General features: G+C 38.7%; 1 protein-coding gene across 5 annotated transcripts in view; it reads right to left on the reverse strand.

The window, feature by feature from the left end:
* Positions 1–20,752, reverse strand: part of LOC117973509 (FYVE, RhoGEF and PH domain-containing protein 4-like) — a 122,633-nt gene that overhangs the window by 22,100 nt on the left and 79,781 nt on the right. For all 5 annotated transcript variants that reach the window (XM_058986459.1, XM_058986455.1, XM_058986456.1 and 2 more), the window contains 3 exons: positions 13,609–13,764; positions 5,430–5,598; positions 3,582–4,104 (listed from right to left, as the gene is read on the reverse strand). In XM_058986459.1, the coding sequence (XP_058842442.1) occupies positions 3,582–4,104; positions 5,430–5,598; positions 13,609–13,764 (848 nt within the window). The remainder of the gene's footprint in view (positions 1–3,581; positions 4,105–5,429; positions 5,599–13,608; positions 13,765–20,752) is intronic.

The following is a 20,752-nucleotide window of genomic DNA, read 5'->3' on the forward strand; positions in this document are numbered from 1 at the left end:
TATTCCCCCAGCTTCTAATAATTTGTGCTAAAGAATCTTCCAAACAACTTTCATTACAATTAGACAAGAGGCTTTCAGGATATATTTTGAAGTGAGACAAACAGAGACAAACAGACAGAGACATACACACATACAGTGAGACAGACAGACAGACAGACAGCACAGCACACTTATACCCAAATTTTATGACGATATACTTAATAACGTATTCAAAAGAAGGTCCTTGGCAGGTTTCATTACATAGAGAGAAACATACAGAGAGACAGACAGACAGAGACAGAGACAGAGACATACAGAGAGACAGACATACAGAGACAGACAGAGACATACAGAGAGACAGACATACATACAGAGACATACAGAGAGGCAGACAGACAGGGACATACGAGAGACATACAGACAGAGACAGGCAGAGAGACAGACAGACAGAGACAGAGACATACAGAGAGACAGACAGACAGTCATACAGAGAGACAGACAGACAAAGACAGACAGGCAGAGACATACAGAGAGCCAAACATACAGACAGACAGCATACTTATACCCATATTTTATGACAATATACTTAATAACATATTCAAAAGTCCTTGGCAGAACTGACAAACAGTTCTCTAGAAATATGTTGAAATGTCAGTGTTACCTACAGACAGCCTCCATACACCCCCCGATTCTGCAATACTCAATAACTAATTGTGCTTAAGAAGGTAACCAGCAAATGGCATCACTATTGGACAAGTAGTTCTCAAGGTAAAGTAAAAATATGTGATATACAGACAAGCGGTCCAACAGACAGACCTCAGCTTCTGATACACTTAATAACTCAAATAATATTCTTCTCAAGGAGTATCGCACTAGATGAGTCTCAATATTTCTTCCCACTAATATTTTGGAAATCCCTGAAAGTACAGTAATTATGTAACAATATTAATATCTACTGTACATAAATTACAACACTTACATGACATCTCCCGAAGATGTGGAACTATTTCCATCAGAGTATGAAGATGAAATCTGATCATCTTTCTCTCTCTGGTTTTAAAGATCGTATTTGGGATTGTTTAGAATCTACTGCCAATGCTTCATGCTTCTCCTTTAGCCCACATCAACAAATAGAGATGTCCTGTTTATTCTGCTCTTTGATCTCTGTATGCTGCTGATTCTATTTGATTTCACTGTGTTGTTTGCACTTTGCAATTGCCCTTTTTCATCAAGGACCTCCCTTGTAAATGAGGCATCGGTCTCAATGGATGAATCTCGTGGTTAAATAAATAAATCAATACATACATACATACATATATACATACATACATATATAAAATAAACATCAGAAGACTTTACAGTGCTTTTACACCAGCTTACAGTCATACTAACAAGAAGTTAATTATAAATAGCCAACACAAAAACCTGTTACACAAATCCAATTTCTATATGATACAGTATCGCGGCACACAAAAATAACCCTCCTTACCAGCCATTCAGGAAAAAAAAAAAACTCCCGCCTAACAAAAATTTAAAGAAATATTGCACTAAAAATAAATGACCTTGATGGTACAGTATACAGCACAAGTGATCTATGCATACAGTTCAAAAGCAAGTTGAAAAGTTCCTATAATAAGCCTCGCTGTGACTAGTGGAAAGAATGTGGTAAGTGGTGTCATTCTAAAGCTATGAGCACTACAATCAACTGATAAATTAAAACTCAGTTAAATATGCTGCTGTTGCTATGAAGTTCCACCTGCTAGTATAAATAGCTTCAGGCACCTTTAAGAACGTGATACATAACAGATTTATTGTTTTAATATTATACAATAACTTTGAAATGAGGTCAGTGCTGTTCTGCTTCAATAACATGCTGTCGTTCAATTGCTTCAGCTGTTCTTTGTTATTAACAGGCCACATTATTTTAGTTGCCACGCGGAGCTTATAAAAACGGTACTTCCTAAAGTAACTGCTCTGTGAAGTGTTGCAGTCTGATCCATATTTAGCCCAGCTGTAGAACTCCACAGCAACAGGGCTGAACAAATGGTTTAAAACGCCAGCACTTTGGACTGAAATAAAGACCTACATTTTAATAAACAAGTATATTAATATTCTCCATCAATACTGTAAATATAAATATAGAGCTACAACTACCATGTAAAATGTGATCATCGTGACCAACAACCACTGACAGTATAAAACAAGTGTGTCATACGGAGAGATAGGGACTGACCGACACACAGGCACTGTCCAAATACTCTCATATTCGTATACTCTCAATAAGTTCAAGAATGTCCTCACCAAGTTTTTATTATTTTTTTTTTTTTTTAAATGGTAGAGTTTCTGACCAGACTTAAAAACAATACATTTAAATAAAAACAGGTTTTGTTTATAAAATAATTTGAAATAAAATAAGTCAATAGAACAATCTACACTGTACAGTATTTCAACACATCCTTACTGTAAGCACAGCAATACCAAACAATCATTTCTAAATCAATGCGCCATTCAGTACAGAAAGTACCTACAGCAAGAATAATTCAGGGGCAATGTGCTGCTTTCTCATGGTGAAGATAAACAACTAGTCCGGCAGAACAAAATATGGTGCAGTACTGCCTTTGAGAGATGACTCACACATGGTAGGGTGGATAAAATGACAGCTAAAAATAGGTACCACACCGCAGCTCCGGCCATTCAGGCCACTAAGAAGTCAGTTTATAAAAGCTCCCTTATTTTGAAAGTTCAATGTTGACAGGTATGGGGTAGTGTTCTGACATTCTTTACAAAGAAACGAGAAGCATTCCCACAGCAATACAAAGAGGCCCTGCCCCCCACCCCGCACACATACAGATATTGGTAGTTTATGCTTTTATGAATCCATAACATCAAAACGCTCAATCAGAATTATAAGGTAAAGCTTATAAGAAACTGAAGCGCACCCACAAAACATTTGTTAACTTTAGCTTCTTATAAGTGTTATGCTTTTATTTATTAAATTGCGTATTTATTAAATTGAGGTCAGACATACAAAAACCACCAAGTCAAACATTTATATCTAATGCCATTGCTCATCAATGAAAAGAGAATTAGCTCGGACAAGTTTTTAGGCAACATACAAATGCATGCAATTGTTTTTTTCCCTTAAATCTGTACCACTTCACATGCAGTATTGCCATTGCAGTCCCTGTAAAAGAATTACAGTGCATGGCGCAGAACCTGTGCTCACTTCTGACTTTTAATTCCGCCCTGCAGGCAATACTTCCTAAAAGTTAAGCTCAAGCTGTTAAACGTCATCGCATACAGGGATTTAAGATAACAGACTGCTCAACCATTCTTCTGATGAAAAACAGGGACTTCTAATAGAGCCATAAATACATTACACATGTGTAATACAATAAAAAAAATGTTTGACTAAATAGTACCATCTACACCAAGGCACAGTTTGAGTAGTTTTCTGCATCAATATTGACTGTACTTGCTTCTATCAAAGACTATGAACCATCGGATAGCCCTGCAAGAAAATAATTTGACCTGGATGCAGTAATAAAAAGTGATCAGCCCATTCCAAAATCCTTTTTGCTAGGAAAGCAGGAATATCTTACCTTGATTTCCACGGTATCCTCGTTCTTATTATTTTGCTCATTTTCAGGTTCCTCTGTTTTCTCCAGCTCTGGTTCTGAACCATCTGTGCTGGTCCCATCCACACACACTCCCGGTTCTGTATCCAGAGGGGCTACAGCCTGGCTCTCTGGAGTCCTGCTGATGCTATTTTTAGCCTGACCTTTGCAGGCGTTTGTAGTTTGTGTTGATGAGTCCCCTCTCCCTCCGTTCACTAAAGCACTGTCCGCTGTGGTGCTGTCTTGCTGAGCTGGTCTCTCGAATGAGGACTGGGGCACATGTTTTTTATCGGTCCCCTCCATCTGCGCTACCACTCCATTGGTCGTGTGTTTCTGTGCTTCCTGGGGCTCCGAGGCTGCATCTGTGCTGTGGTTAGACCTCGCAGGATCTGACTTCTGTTTGTGGCAGTGCGACGAGAGCCAGGAGTTCGGGGTGGTGCTGTGCTGCTTCATGAGACTTACGGCAGTGTTCGCGTCTTCAGTCCCATCTATCCTTGCTTCGAAAGGGCTTGAAATGAGAAGGAAAGAAGGAAAAAATAAGAGAAATCAGATTGAAAAGCTGCCTTGTAACCTGAAGGCAGCAACTTCCTCTTCAGTGCTGAAATACTGCTGATGTTGTAACAGAGCAACCAGGAAGCTTTACCACATAAAGTAGAGTCTAAACACAGAGAACCACCACTGCAGTCCCAGGGGGGTGCCTGCCCTATATCTAACAGACAATGTTTTAGACAGCTTTACTTTTAACACATATAAGACCATTTTGCAGCATGTCTTGGGTTTGTTTGAAGCTGATACGATGTTACTCTTAATTGTATGACGAGTGGAGTCTCTCCACCATTCACTGTCATTGACATTCTAAATCCTGCTTCACAAAGACTCCCATTAACAGCAAAACACAACCTGCTGCTCAGTCCGTTTCTTTAAATATATACCAAGCTGCTACATCATCCCCTTGCAGTTTCTAACAAATCTTACTGTAATAACATTTAGCATACCGCTACAAACAACACTTTACTAAATGTAATGAATACTGTATAATTTGAACAGCATCATACGTTTTTAGCACTTGTACAAGGCTGTCTGTTTATCAGGTTTTACATGGAAATGAAACTTCCAACGGGAAGCTGTGAGTCCCAATAGCAAGCCACATGACTTCTACACACCAGCAATGCTACAGAAGGCTTTACTGTCATGAAGTTAACCAATTCAGCATTGCAGAGAGACAACCCTACTCTAACTAAAGGAATAGAGGTTCCAGTTTACTGCTCCGCTGTGTTGAGTGGAGTTATTTTCCATAGACTTCCCTAATAGGCATGTCATGTTTGAGTGGACTTATTTTTACCTTGCTCTCTTTACAGGTCTCGCAGTGTTGAGAGTTGAATTATTTAAATATTGTCAGACTGACAAACCTCGAACCCTAGTAGGTTGCAGTAAGCAGCTCAGAAAGCCACGTGGCAGTGTCCATCCCTATTCACTCTACATAGTGTCAGATCTAAACCAAAGACAGCACTGGCCCGGCCAAGGAGGTCCAGAGTTTCTCAATGACTGGACTGAGAGCAACCGTGGCACTGTATACTGTCTTCTAAAAACAGCAGATTGTGATGGGTACTGTATTGTTGGATAAGCAATGTTATATATGTAATTAAATGCATGAATGAGCCTTTGGACACCACTGTAAACAAGATGATTTCACAACGGGTCTTCTCCAGGTTACATATTTTAATTAAATAAATAAATAAATAAATAAATAAATAAATAAATAAATACACGTTGGTGTGGTTCGCCAGGTTTTAGGAAGACACTGGTGTAGAGCTGCTGGCTCTTGCACTGTACCTGCTTCCTTCAAAGCGACTGATGAGGTGGGACACCTTGCTCTTGGGCCCCCCCTGTGGCGGTGGCGTCTCATCCATCCTGCCTCTCTCGCTTAGGGGAGCTTTGCCGCCGCTACTCTGGTTCGTTAGTCCCGTCCCCGGACTCTGGAGGGCAGAGGGCTTTGAAGGCACTGCCGGAAAACAAAAACAAAAACAAATGCAGACCCTTTAGAAGTGTGTAGACTGCAGAAGTTCAGCCTTATTGGTTAAGTGACCCCTGTAAGATAACAAGACTGTACATGCCACCTGTAAATAATAAACACAAACCGACTTCGCATCAGAATGGCTCTGGCAAAACCAGCAGATCAAAATGACGTCCAGATTTGATATTATTTTGATTTAATGAGGGGCAACAAAAATGTATTCAAAATTTAAGGAAACACTACAACCATGAAAATCTCTGAAGGATACTGTGGCAATGCGCCCCGCCCCTGTGTGCATTTGTGTGTTCTGTGTTGTATGTTGCGTGCGTGGGTTAATGTTGGTGTATAGATTGGTACACGGGATATAAACGGGTCTGTGTTTCACGTGTATTTAAAAAGTGTAGATTTGTATTTAGGCACGAGGAGAGCACAAATCACTTCACGTGCTGGTTAAATGTAATATGCGAGCACGGGGTTGCACAGAATTAATTCACGTGCTGGGATTCAAGTGAAGAATTAATTAGTAATTGAATCCCAGCACAACAGTATATATAGATGCACATTTTCACTCAGTCGGGGTTAGGTGTTCGGGAGTGGAGAACGGGTGTGGAGAAGGAGAGTTAAAAAGTGAAAATGTGCATCTATATATACTGTTGTGCTGGGATTCAATTACTAATTAATTCTTCACTTGAATCCCAGCACGTGAATTAATTCTGTGCAACCCCGTGCTCGCATATTACATTTAACCAGCACGTGAAGTGATTTGTGCTCTCCTCGTGCCTAAATACAAATCTACACTTTTTAAATACACGTGAAACACAGACCCGTTTATATCCCGTGTACCAATCTATACACCAACATTAACCCACGCACGCAACATACAACACAGAACACACAAATGCACACAGGGGCGGGGCGCATTGCCACAGATACCAATACAAATGCGAAAACTGTGAAATTCATTTCAAACATTTACAGCCTTATTTTTAAGTACAGTTGGGTTTACATTATTTATATTTATCAGTATCTGATCTGGCTATTTACCAACAAAACACTAAATTACAACAAAAAAGAACCTCAATAAAATTGACAAACAGTGTCTTCAATGAATAAAATACACCAGATGGCACAAGCAAGACGTTCTGCTGCACTTTCACAGCTTATGACAATGAAAGTTACACCAGAGTATATCCTAAATGTCTTTCTATTTGAGTGATAAAACTGCGTATGCAAAACAGATCTTGTGAAAGATACAGGATTCTTTTGTTATGCTCTAATTAAACCTCTTGTGAGTACAGCAGTTGACACCAATACATGCCACTGATCAAAGCATCTTCACTTCCTGGAACATGATTTAGTGCAGATAATGAATATCCACAAGACCCTGTGACAACTGACACTGCCGTAGGTGTAAATAAGTGCGGTTGGGTAACTATTTTGGTTCTTCCTTTTACTCCTACGAAGATAACTGTGCACATATCATGTGGTACGGTGCTCTAAGTAGTGCCTACAGAAATGTGTTAACGCAGAAAACCTTTTTAAAGGAACTATTTTAATAAGACCTCAAAATGACAACCTTTTGTAAACATTTTATTTAAAATCAGCATGTTGGTTTTCATTGTAATTTTTAGTTTGTCAACTTTATTAGGAACTATTTAGTAAATCAGACTCATCACAAGGCAAGGTTGTGCCAGCCATGAGATGTGTCACGAGATTGACTGTACAGTATATGAGGCCAAGAGCAGTTAGCTGCTAGTCAGTTGGCAGCATAAGAGGCAGAAGCAAATATTTCTCTGAGTGTGAAAGGGATATTGGGCAGACCACTAATCTGTATTGCAGAATGCAGCTACAACAGGGAAATCAGTCTCCTCGATGACTTCAATCACTATGCGCAATACCCCAAAGCAACTGTACCAGGCAGAATTTATAACCCTGTGTACAGTAATCGTATTTATAAATTCATTTATTCATGTATGGTCATGAAACTATAGAGGAATGTGTAAGGCAAAAACACCACAATTAGTGGTACAGTAATCCACTGAGAATCCGTCCGTCACGTATCTGCCCTAACTAAGCGATTATCACTTTCACAGGTGGATTCGATATTTGAAGATAATCCAGATTGTGATTATCGATTATTCTAATAACATCATTCGTAGAGGGAAAAAGTCAAGTACAAAAAGGTTCCTGATTAATGTTTTTTTATTTTTATTTATAATTACAAACTACAATAAAACTTCAATAACTTTTTCAACAGCACTTTCAAACTGACAAAACCTACAGTATATTAATAATAATAATAATAATAATAATAATAATAATAATAATAATAATAAATACATGGCAGGCAGTTTAATATATTAAATATATATTAAATATAATGTAATACAAGAAAGAATGGTAACCTGAAACAAAATATTATAAAACATAATTCTAATTAATAATTAAATTTCTTAACCTGCCTCGCTGATTAAACTAAAATGAGAAACCGAGTCAACAATAACAGATACATACAAGTGAAAGTCCCAGTAATACAATACAATAACTTTGGGTAGCTCACTTAAATACATATTTATATCAACATCCATGAGCCTTCGGTTTCGAGGGTGGTTGATCTGACATGGACTGACCCTATATTTATATCATTTAATATCTGCCGCTTTTCTCTTGCGGAAGGTTATTGATAAATATGTAAAGAAAATAAAAATACTTTGTATTTATGAACTTACAGTATTTAAACACTCGCTCACCTTCTTTCTCTGACAAGTATATATAATGAAGTTCTGATACTACACTCCCGGGATGTTTTTATTTGTGACGTTGTTTTGTATGCATTATGGGAGCTTTAACAGGAGGACGGGCTCGAGGTTCTCTTGGACTACAGATCCCAGAGAGAGAGAGCAGCTTCAGTGGCTGCCTGACGTGAACCGCTGGCATCCATGGCTGGGATGCGAAAGTAACTTTTATGATGAGTGACCATAAAGGATACGTGACTATAGTAATTGTGTGACTATAGTAATTGTTACAGCTTTGTATAATGGTATTTAAAACAGGATTCATTTATCCGACTTTTTACATATCCGCCCTTACTCTGGTCCCACCGCAGTCGGATATGCGACGTACTGCTGTATTACTAAAAGAAACAAGATAACGGTTTCTGTGGGGTATCGGAATCAATGTCTTGGCAAGTTTAGTTTTACTGAAGTATGCTGCTGATAAAACGGTAATAAAAATGATGATTTAAACACCACATATTAGGCTCGTACTGATTGATATACATGCTGTAGCCTATGTCGAAAGAGGAAGGGATTTAGTGTAGCGCGATTTGGAAATTGCTGAAAGAAGAACATGCCTTTACATCACCTGGAATTGCAACAGAAAGCTTCTCACATGTCAGAAGGGGACAGGAGCCTGTTGCTTTGGTAACGTGTGTCCACATTATACATACAGTTCAAATGAGTCGCATTACAGTAAGTCTTCCACACCAGTAATCAGCCTCCCAGCTTGGTTATACAGCATATATCATACAGGGGGGCCAATAACTCAGTCATCTTCGGCAGAACTGTATATTGGCTGTCTTTAAGCAAAGACGAATTCAGATCTTGCTGAGATACAGGGTTGTGGCTGCCCTTTTATTTTTAAACAGAGAACATCCTAACCCTGACAATATGATATTACCTATGATGCTTGACAAATGGGACACCATTGTTTTTTGTGGAAATACTGAGGACTGACTGGGGAAGACAACATACTCATAAAGCAGTAGAAGTTGCGGGATTTCAATTCTTTTCTTTTTTGGGTTATTGTTGATCATGGTATCTGGGCTATAATAATACAGAATTAAGACATCTTTATTATTTAATCCTTCATCTATAAATATGTCACCACTGCTACCTTACACGTCAGACAGTGTGTAATATATATATATATATAGGCGCCTAACACATGGAGCAGAAGGGGCACGTGCCCCCCCCACTTTGAATATGGGGGGGTCAAACTATATATTTTGCCCCTCCAATTTTTTCATTTATTATTTATGAATTATACCTTGTTGTGTTTGGCACTGGTTTGCTTTAAAATAAAAAATACAAATGTAAAAGTATACTTTTATATATATATATATAAAAGTATCATTTCAAAATCGCACAAGCCTGATTTTACTTTAGTGAAAAAGTTGGCTACAATTATTTTTTCATTCAAAACTAAGCTTACTAAGCTGTACTTACTAATAACCTAAACTCACAATTGTTTAATAACACTTAGGTATATTATGTTCCTGAATGACTGTAAAAAAAATGTGGAAATAAATGCTGATTCATAAAAAGGTCTATTCGATATTTACCAATACAGCTCATGATATACTGAAATCTCCTAGATTCCATTGGTCTGGGGCAGGTAAATTTCACATACTTGGCACATCAATTTTTATTTATTTATTTATCTGGGTGCCTAAGGATGTGGGATGTGGGAAGTGGGAGTGCTGTCGGTGTGGCCGAATACAACTATACTCTTGTTAACGTATGAGCAGTGTATGGCTGATCTGCACTGCCTGTAATATTGTCATGAATCAGCTGTTTAAACTGTGTGAGGGCTGGCATTTAGTGTTTCAACCAATTAGCACTAAGTATTTTAATGCAAGGGCAGGTGCTTATTGTTTCAACCTATCCTGTTATAGCGAGCGTTTACTTTCCGAAAGACTCGTAGCAGCTGGTTTCGCTGTGACAATTGAGCTCAGCAGTGTCTGATGCCTCAGCAAAATGTGAAAAACATTCTCTAGCATCCAGCACTACATTTAAAACAAAGCAGAGCAAGGAATATTTTAACTGTTAACATACATATGTCAATATATCTATCAATAAACAAGCCATGTTATAACATGTGTTATTGTTTGTGTTTGTTTAGCGCTTCCCTTTAATAAGCTGCATGTTGGAATTATAGGTACTGTATTGTGCAGATATGCCACTGGAACTGGTTCTGCCATTTTGTGCTACTTGTGTTTATAATTAATAAATGCTCAGTTAGTAGATATTCTATATTTTGTGCTGAAACACCTGTCCAATTGTGTGGGTTTACTATTACAAAAACAGTAATTTGAAAAAAGATTGAACAGTAAAAATGAGGTTTACCAGAGCAAAACAAAAAAAATCTTCTTTACCTTTGCCCTCTCACTATTAAACAAACTCAGGCGCCCCTGTGTGTGTGTGTGTATATATATATATATATATATATATATATATATATATATATATATATATATATATATATATATATATATATATATATATATACACACACACATATATAAAAGAGTCTAAGAACTGACTCAATTGAAAGTTAAATGATCTCCAACTCAAGAAGGCAGAAGGTCAGTTTTCTACAACAGAGAGCCCCTGCCATTATCTCCCCATTTAGTATTCATTGCTGTTAAGTAAGTCAAAGAACAGAGAGAAAGCGAGCAGACACTGTCTGTCAGTGGAGCACTGAAAATGATTCAGGACTTCCTGCTGCTAGTAGGAAACGGATGAGAGTAAATAGTGACTGGTGGACTACATGCTGTAAACGCTTTCGAAATTACTGCAAGATTAAATTTACACTAAAATAGAATTCTTTGGTGTATATGTATTATTTTCCTTTGTATTCAATCATAACTGACGGTAATTTTAAGGTTAATAATCCACATTTTAAAATGCTTAAATCCATTTTTCTCACTAACTTTATTCACATTATCACTGTTTTGCTTTTTACATTCATTTGCTGTACAGTGGATTTCATGGTCTGATTGCATTCAATTAGATCAAGTCCTTTAAATGCCAGCATATTCCAAATTGAAGTATATAAAAAACAAGAAAAGTACCAAAAGAATGTAAACAAAAGAAAAGGGGATCAGTGACACTATTGCTCATGCTCATAGGATAAGGAAGTATGACTTTGAAACCTCCCCTTACTTAAACAATCCCTTTAAGAAAACTACTTCAGAATTTCCTTATTGGTTAATTTTGCACTACCAATATTTAACACAAGGTGGTGGTAGAGACATACCCAATTGAAAGTTAAAGTAGAGTTTCTATGATACATAAGTTAATAAGAACATGTACAAAAATACAGGAGGCCAGAAGAGGGCGGTCTCACTAGTGCATTTATTGGGAGGTAAAAAGCTGTTCAATACAGAATGTCCTTTCTGAAAAACACATTTGACATGTCTTGTATTATCAAAGGGAACAATAGCGCAACAGTGAGGTGGTCTCCTGTAAAAACAATATCTCAAATGCTTCCGATGGCAATAAAACCCAGATTATCAGCCAGTACCTGATCTCTTACTTTCCTGACATGGTAACTACCAGACAATAATACCCTTTTAATAAGTGCTACATTTATTAATGTTGGAATTTAAATAGCAATTTGATATGGGTATGAAATATTACTGTTCCACATGTCCGTAGTGTGCCCTGAGGTCACAAGATCTTGGATCATTGGTGGAACGAACTTGAAAACCCCTATGTATAATTTGACCGTTACAATTCCCCAGGCCTGCATCTCTTAATTGTATAGGTGTAGTTCTGTATTCAATGTGTACAGCGCTCTGAGCTGCATCTCACACTTTGTAAGTCTGTTTGCTGTTGTTGTTGTTGTGATCTTAACTGTATTCTTCCTTTTAGATTCTTCGAAAATCACTTTCTGTCCAGCGTGTTGCCTGTGGTACACCAGAGTTTAACCATTGACCCCCTGCAACACTCTGTGACCCCAGAGGAAGGTCAATGGTGTCCCTCTTGGTGTACCAGATACAGTGCTCCCCTTTATAAGGCAGCCCCTTTTATACCACAGACTCGGTTATAAGGCAGAATTGTTCTGGCTCCCATTTGCCCCATAATGCCATTCCAGTAGCACTCTCATTCTCATTATAAGGTGGAACACAAATAGCATGGTCTTGTAACTATGGCTCTTGACTACAGAGTTATAAAGGGGGAGCCCTGTATGGTATATTGCATTGACACCACAGGAGTGCTTTTAACAGAGTTTAAAAAGTCACTAGTATGTGATGACTGGAACAGAAAAGCATTGAAACACCAAGAAGAATGTTTACTTTCTGTAAGTGTGATATTCAATACTCAGACTGAGTTGATCTTTTAAGGTATGGTCTTGGTGTGCAGGTTAATTTCCTTTGTAAATAACCTGTCTAATGCATAGCCTGCCCCTTTTTTTTTTTTTTTACCCTGTTTTCCTTCCAATTTCAAATAGCCAATTATTTTAGGTTCAACTCACCATTACCACCCCTGCGCTGACTTGGGAGCAGCGGAGACTAACACACACTGTCCTCCGAAGCGTGTGCTGTCAGCCGACCTCTTCTTTTCACTCTGGAGGCCCACCATACAGCGTCGGAGGACAATGCAGCTCTGGGCAGCTTACAGGCAAGCCCGCAGGCGCCCGGCCAGTCCACAGGTGTCGCTGGTGCGTGTTGAGCCAAGGACACCCTGGCCGACCTAAGCCCCCCCCTACCTGGGCGACACTCGGCCAATTGTGTGCCGCCCCTTGGAAGCTCTCGTCCACAGTCGGCAGTGGAATAGCCTGGACTCGAACCTGTGACCTCCAGGCTATAGGGCGCATCCTGCACTCCACGGGGAGCGCCTTTACCGGATGCACCACTCGGGAGCCCCCAGTCTACCCCTTTAAGGGTTCGTAATTGATATTACGCTCATTTTCATATCTCTACCCAAGCTGCAGATAGATTCTTTTTGTAAGTAAATCAGATTATTTTGTCTAGTTGTTGGTAATCACTGAGGAGGAGAGCTAGTGAGCGGGTCAGTACTCTAAGAAAGTATTTTGTATCTCTGTGATTTGACATATTAGCAAAGATGCATTGAGATCGTCTTATACGTGCTGATCAACACCTACAAATAAAAGGGGGCTTTTATTTTACTTGCAAGAGTGTCGTGGAAGTATTATTTTCAACAGTAAAGACTGCACCCTGCATACAGTTCTTCACACATTCAGACTACCAACCTGGAGGCTCGGGGCTGGATGTCTGGCATGCAAGCCTGCAGGCTGGACTTCCTCGATTTATCCCCAAAGCATCTCTGTGGCCGGCACTCTGTGTTATCCACGAGTTTGGGGTGGCCGGCTTATGCTCTGGTAAATGAGGTTTCGGACTGCTGCCAGCTGCAAGGACAAATATGAGGAACACAGTCAGTACAAGAGCCTCAGTACAGAACTAAGCACATGAGAAGATAAACTAGAACATACAGTATGAGAACAAACTCACTAAGTAAATCTGGCATTCAATTAGACTGGGCTTGTAAAGTAAGAGCTCACTTACACTACAAATTCACACAAAGTAATGTTGTAATATTAGCTTCTAAGACAACCCTCTTTTTTGTAATAAAACTTTTAAAAATGTAGGTTTTTAACAGTCACTGATCATTAAATGCAACAGCGGATCATAGGATATCTATCTTTATATTTTCTTCTTTTAAAATTACAATATTTTTCTGATGTGTCCAATGGGGCCCTTATTGAAAGCTGCAAACTAATTTCAACTGTGTCCTTCAGGAGGTGAAAGACTAGTGAATCAGGACTCACTAAGTGGGAGGTCGATATCAGATTAACAGCTTCCTGCTTGCAATGTCAAGTGGTTTCATAGTCAATGGAGATAATACACAAGTCTACCAGAAGACAATGTGACCAGCAGCAGAAGATGAGCCAAGGGAAAAGTGTGTGAAATAAAATACACTATTTAAATCACACTCAGTTATTTTCATAGCAACTGATATCTATATATCCATGTGGCTTTGTACTTTAAGCAATACTACAAAATACAGTACAAATCTTAGTGTGACATACAGACAGACACTGTGTAATAACTAAAGATTAACCAAGTGTCATTACGATTGGATAAGGGCATCTCCAGAAATGTGTTAAAATAGTCTGAAATATGGGCGGATGGACTCCACATGTCCCTGATGCTGGCGCTCCACAGTGTGCGACAGACCTTGTGAAGGGGATGTTCATCCAAAGCAAGGGATAATTATGGTTCTTTTATCCAGGATTTGCCAGAACATGCATATAAACTTCCCTTCCTTGTGACCAGCTGGATATAGAGGACAAGCTCACTGCAGTCACAAACATTCTAGCGCATCGTATTTTGCCGTATGGTCCTCTTGTTCACAGAAACATTCAATTGGGTGGAATGGAAGAGAGGATCATAAAAGATTCACAATGCTTTACTGTCTAACTGTCGTTGGCACACTAGCTTACTTACAGTACATGCATGTGTGTGCTTAAACCTTTCTCTGCGCTCTGTTGACAACCTCCAGCAAAAAGTAAATTATTGATATATGTGGTATTGCAATTCCCAGCCCAGGTCTGAACCAGTGTTCACAGGTACATAAGACTGTGGTCTTGCTAGGATGTGGTTTATGATTGCTACGCTATTTTTACTTCAAAAAGTATTACATCAACCAAATACCCCAACTTATAATTGTCCCAAGGAGGCAGTTTTTATTGATCTATATCTTGAGTTGGCTGACCCGGGTTTACTATGTTTAATTATATCATTAACTGCTTTAATTAGTTCAATGAATCCATTTAGAACCAAGTTCAGGCTACAGAAATATTCACTGAGTAAATACAATTAGTGATTCAACAAATTATTCCATGTCTTGACATTCTTTCAGCATGTGAACTATAGATAAATATTCACAGGACTTAAATGATGTGCATGTTGTAAATGAATGAATGTATAACTTTCTTTTCATATTTCTAAATTCAGCACCATTGAGTATTTAGCTATGGATGAAAACAAATGACGTGAAGAGCAATCATGCATTATTTAGGTAGCATGAAAAGGGTAATAGCGAACCCCCAAAACATTCAATGAAATAAGAAGTTTTACATTCAAGTTACTGTAAGCTTCAAACCATCAGGGCAATACAGCTGCTGTGTGTTAATCATGTCTAAACTGATATGCGGTGTTGACTTTTTTGTACTGCATATAGAGTGCATTTTATAATGAAAATCAGTCTGTTTGGTCAGAAACTCAAGACTTTTTTTGTGTTTCAGTGGCTGAGCTGAGTTCCGCTCCCCCTCTCATGAAACCACAGACTGTGTTAAAAGCAGAAAAGAGCTGCCCTATCTCCTTGGAATCTGGAACACGGATGGGTACCACAATAGAATGGCGTGCTGCAGCCACGAATCTGTCAATACACATTACACCACCAGGTGTGGTAGGTATTGATGCTCGCCCACATGCTCTGGTATATCTGCTACACATACCAGTTTATAACATTTTTTTTTTTCAAATATCCTTATAGTTTGGGAAGCGGTTTAATTTATAATCCAAGTTACAAAACATGTCTTCAGCTGTGTATATGCAGTCAATCATTATAATGTAATTCATGCATATTTTCGTTATTTATTGGTTGTAATCTTATGTTTTATTTCTGGTAATTGAGATTCATTGCTGTGTACCTTATTATTTTATTTTGAGTTATTCTATGCTGCTACTTAAAAAAGTTATTGTTTAGACTCAATGTTTTCTCCTGTCTCCATGGGGGAATCTGCCTATGGAATTGACTGGAATTGACTGTAAAACTTGAGTTCCTTGATAACCTGATATAAGAAAAAACATATGAAATATAAGAGAACCACATGATTAATTCCTGCACACTCCTCCCTTGGGTTCTTCCTGAATCATTGTATTTAAAAATCAGCCCATTTCTATCAACAAGAATATTCATCGGTTGCTAGGATACAGAAACGGTAAGGATTTAATCGCAACAAAGAAAACCTGATCAGCTTTCTGGTTGAGAGTGCAGGGCTTTTACAAACCAAATTAAAATGAAGATTTAAATACTGGTATACCAAGCTTATTCCTGGCTATTAGGGCTGGCATTAATCAAATTTGTACAGGCACTGCCAGCATGCCCCTCACGCCATGCTTCCTATAGAGAGGCGTCCCATTCACTGATGTCGTTCTGCGATTATCAGAAACATATTTTTGAAGAAAGCCCCCAGGCCTCGTGCTCTTGCACTCCCTCCTTTGTGCCTGACACAGTATGCAATCTGTCAGCTTGTTTATTGCGGAGCAAAGCTTACTGGAAATATGTAGTCTGATTAGCCAAAGCTATTCCTCAAGGCCACTGGTTTGCTAACACTGGCATGTATTGTTTTTGCCAGAAAGCAGCAATGGATATCCTTCATGTGATTCTGATAAGACTGCTGTGTACTGGCTTTCAGCCCAAAATGAATCCAGAGATGTTCTTCCAGGATCTTTTCGTACAGTCTGTTAATATCAGATACTGGTTACTATGTTATGTCCTGATTTCTTTTTGAATAATGTTAATAATTTAACATTATTCCTTCCCAGTTAAGATCAACTGAATCCTGTTTAAGATCAACATTTTTTTACTAGCTTTCTTTTGGTTATGCCTGTTAAAGTCCCTTGCCTCAGAGACCAGCACTGGGCTGCGATGCCATACAGAAAGCACACATTGCATACTCTTGTGTAGGGATGGAAATAAGACTCCCATTACAGTTTGACATATCTTTGTTTTACTAGGACTTTAATGGAGCTTTGTTACCGGTACACTGTGGCTAATCAAGCTTGTAATAAAGCCTGGAATGGTTGAAACGGCTATGCAATAGGAGTCTTATTACCATCCCTGTTGTGTCATGCTTTATTTGTTGAAGAATCGTCTCCTTTACAATGGGGTCTCAGGGGCAGCTAACATACGCACACTATCCATCGAGTTCCAGCTCTCATATTAAACATTACAAACACATTCACACTCACATATAAAAGCACTTGCATATTACACAGTCTGATTTAAACTCATTTTGCTTCTGAATTTCTGCTTGTGCTCATTTCTTATACTTTCTGGTAGACCATTACAATCATTACTGTACAGTTAGATGCTCCATATACAAATGACTGCTTTTCACACGTTCCTTTCTTATTTTAGGAACATCGTAAGCCTGTGAGAGCTCAAGAAGAGCGTTGACTTAAATAAACTGGGATTTTGCTGGAGACACTTTTAAAGCGAAACAATAGGAGTGAGAGCTTGTCTGACACAAGAGTTCAACCTAGCCAATCTACTACACAATTCACACAGGTGTGTCCTTTAATGACACTCCCAGCCAATCTACTGCTCATACTCTTGCATTGCAAGGAAGGTGAACATTACATTCTATAATTCCAATCTGATTTCACTCAGCCCTGTTCATAAAGCTTAAAAAAATATTATTTTAAACAAGAGGTTTTTTTTAACACTGTGAGGAATATAAAAATGTAAAAAAAAATGAAACTGTCCTAGACTGTCATCAAATGAATATACTATATAATCACTGTTTTTTATTAATAAGAATCACTCTTTTAAACAACTCATTAGATGATGTGACTAACTTTTAAATAGAAAATAACAGAATAAGACCTAACTGGGTCTCAGCAATGGAAATATCATATAAAATAAATCGGGATGTGCTAAACCATTTACAAAATCTTATCAATAAGCTGCATGCTAGGATTTAAGCACCTCTTTGATTAGCGTATCACTTGGTACCATTCTTTTACACCAGCGTTTGTATAAAATTGAAAATGAAATAACATTTAAAATGATATAATCTAATCCGAAACAAATATTTTGGTCAGGAAATCAGAAGCATCTGTTTTTATAAATTTTGTCTCCATTTTGTCTTCAGTTTCATAAATCATGCTTTCAGATCCTAATCGCTTATGAATAAGTATATGCATGACAATTATATTAAGAATCTAAAATGTGTTTTATACAGTACAGTTAAAAGTGTTAACCCCAGGGTCAGTTAAAGCTCTGCCCCTGGGAGCACAGGATGAGTCACACAGCTTGGACGGTGCCAGTTCGTGTCCTGGCTGTGCAAAGAGGCTGAACTTTGCTGGGGACCACCGAGGGGGACGTCACATTAGCTCTGACGCTCCCGGGGTGGGGGATGGGAAACCGGCAGGGATTGCTTCTCCTCATCGTGCAACAGCGAACCCTACTGGCCAGACACCAAGCACATTCAGAGTGGATAAGAGGCAGGGCTGGTCTCTGTTCTCTGGGATTGGTAGCCCGCCCACCTCTGCTCTGGATTGCTCGGCATAAAAGCGATTCTGGCTTTAGGCTTGTGAGATCGGAGGACGCTCATGCGACCTCAGAACATCAGTGCTGTGTGGGGACTCACTGTGGTGAGGAGAAAAAAACAACATAATTGGACATTCCAAATTGGGGGAAAATAAATAAATATAATTGGTCACTAAAAAAAAAAATATATATATTTTTAAGTGTTAATCCCAATAAAGTTTAATATTCAGAAAACTGTTGTGACATATATTATAATAAAAATGCTTTTAAAATATATATTTGTTAGCATTTAAACATTCCAATGTTTTCCGAAGCAGTATAACAAGAACCGACTACATATCCATGGTAAACTCTGTTTCATAACACTAGATTACTTCAGACATCATCTCACAAGAGCAGTCTCCCACAAAGACTAAAACAGGACCCCAACTGATCAGAAAAGGGCAGTTTCTTTATTTCTAAAGAGCACCAGACCTGTTTCTCTCTTGGTTACACATTGCTAAGATGATAATTATTAGCAAAACATTATTTAAACAGGAATTCTTTAAATTGACAATGACTTTCAAAACAAATCTTTTTAAATCCCCTTCTTTGTATCAAGTGCTCAAGCTCAGGGATGTGGAGTGGTCTGATTCACTGTTTCCAAATGCCAGAAATAAACTACATTGCAACACAATGGTGCAATCAATTGAAGGTTAAGAGGTCATTTGAAATAGAGGAGTCCTATGATGCAACATCATATTTACATTATCTTATGCTAAATAATGTTAATGCCAAGTTTCATGACAATTGGACAAGAGGTTCATGCAAAAGTGTGACGTACATACACACTGTACTCCACCATACCCGCTTCGCAGGGGGTTTCATCTCCAGCAGGGGGCAGTAACAGTTGTTTTTTTTAAACAAACAATCTGCTTGGTCAGGTGTTAAAGTCAGGGTCTCTCCTGTCTGAGTCCACAAAATCATCTTAGGAAATACCAGCTTGAACACACAGCCTCCAACTCACACCACTAAGCTACTAACCCTATCACACCCCAGTGAACAACATCCTAAAAGCACTGCGTTGTTATTATTATTATTAGTTTATTTAGCAGACGCCTTTATCCAAGGCGACTTACAGAGACTAGGGTGTGTGAGCTATGCATCAGCTGCAGAGTCACTTACAATTACGTCTCATCCGAAAGACAGAGCACAAGGAGGTTAAGTGACTTGCTCAGGGGCACACAATGAGTCAGTGGCTGAGGTGTGATTTGAACCGGGGACCTTCTGGTTACAAGCCCTTTTCTTTAACCACTGGACCACACAGCCTCCTGTTGTTAGAAAGTATTAAGATGTATACAGTTTATTTGATCAGATTTAAGATTAACAGCCATCCACAGCATCATCACCATGTTGTTTTAAATCACGTCTACAGTAAATGACAGTCCACAGGAACAGCAAAACACTGAACACGGTAATGAAGATGAAAGCGTGTGTCTTTGGGGAACGTTCCCAGGTATGCTGCAGATCATATACATGTACCTTGACATTAAAGAGATAGTAGCTTCTAAAGCCATTTTAATGTGCCTTCCTGTTATTTACAATCATAGTGCTTCTGAGTTCTGTTTCTATAAAATCTGCCTATACACTGAACAGTCTTCCTCATGTAACAACACACACACATAAAGATAGTGTCCTATCCATTATTGTAGTGCATTCTCTATGGGGTCTATTTCATTGAGCTAAACCAGTGGCTCCCAACATTTCCAGGACAGGGAGCAGCTACAGGCTACTGCCAGCAGCACAGGACCAAGAACACAAGGGTCACTGTAGGTCATCAGCAAACCAGCAAATCCATACAAATACCGGTCATCACTTCAGAATTATCTGGGTTTTTCAATTAGCCGATCATACTGTAATCCCCCAAATCCCAGTTTGCTAGCTAGATTACCGAGTTTTCAATGAAACCAGACAAGTGTGCATATGCTGAAAAATATCGGTTTATATGCCAGAATGGTCTTAAGCATGCAGGACCATGATGATTCTGGAACAATCAGGAACAAGCAGGAACAATC

The sequence above is a fragment of the Acipenser ruthenus genome, chromosome 14 (assembly GCF_902713425.1).
Source record: "Acipenser ruthenus chromosome 14, fAciRut3.2 maternal haplotype, whole genome shotgun sequence".
In the NCBI taxonomy this organism is placed as follows: domain Eukaryota; kingdom Metazoa; phylum Chordata; class Actinopteri; order Acipenseriformes; family Acipenseridae; genus Acipenser; species Acipenser ruthenus.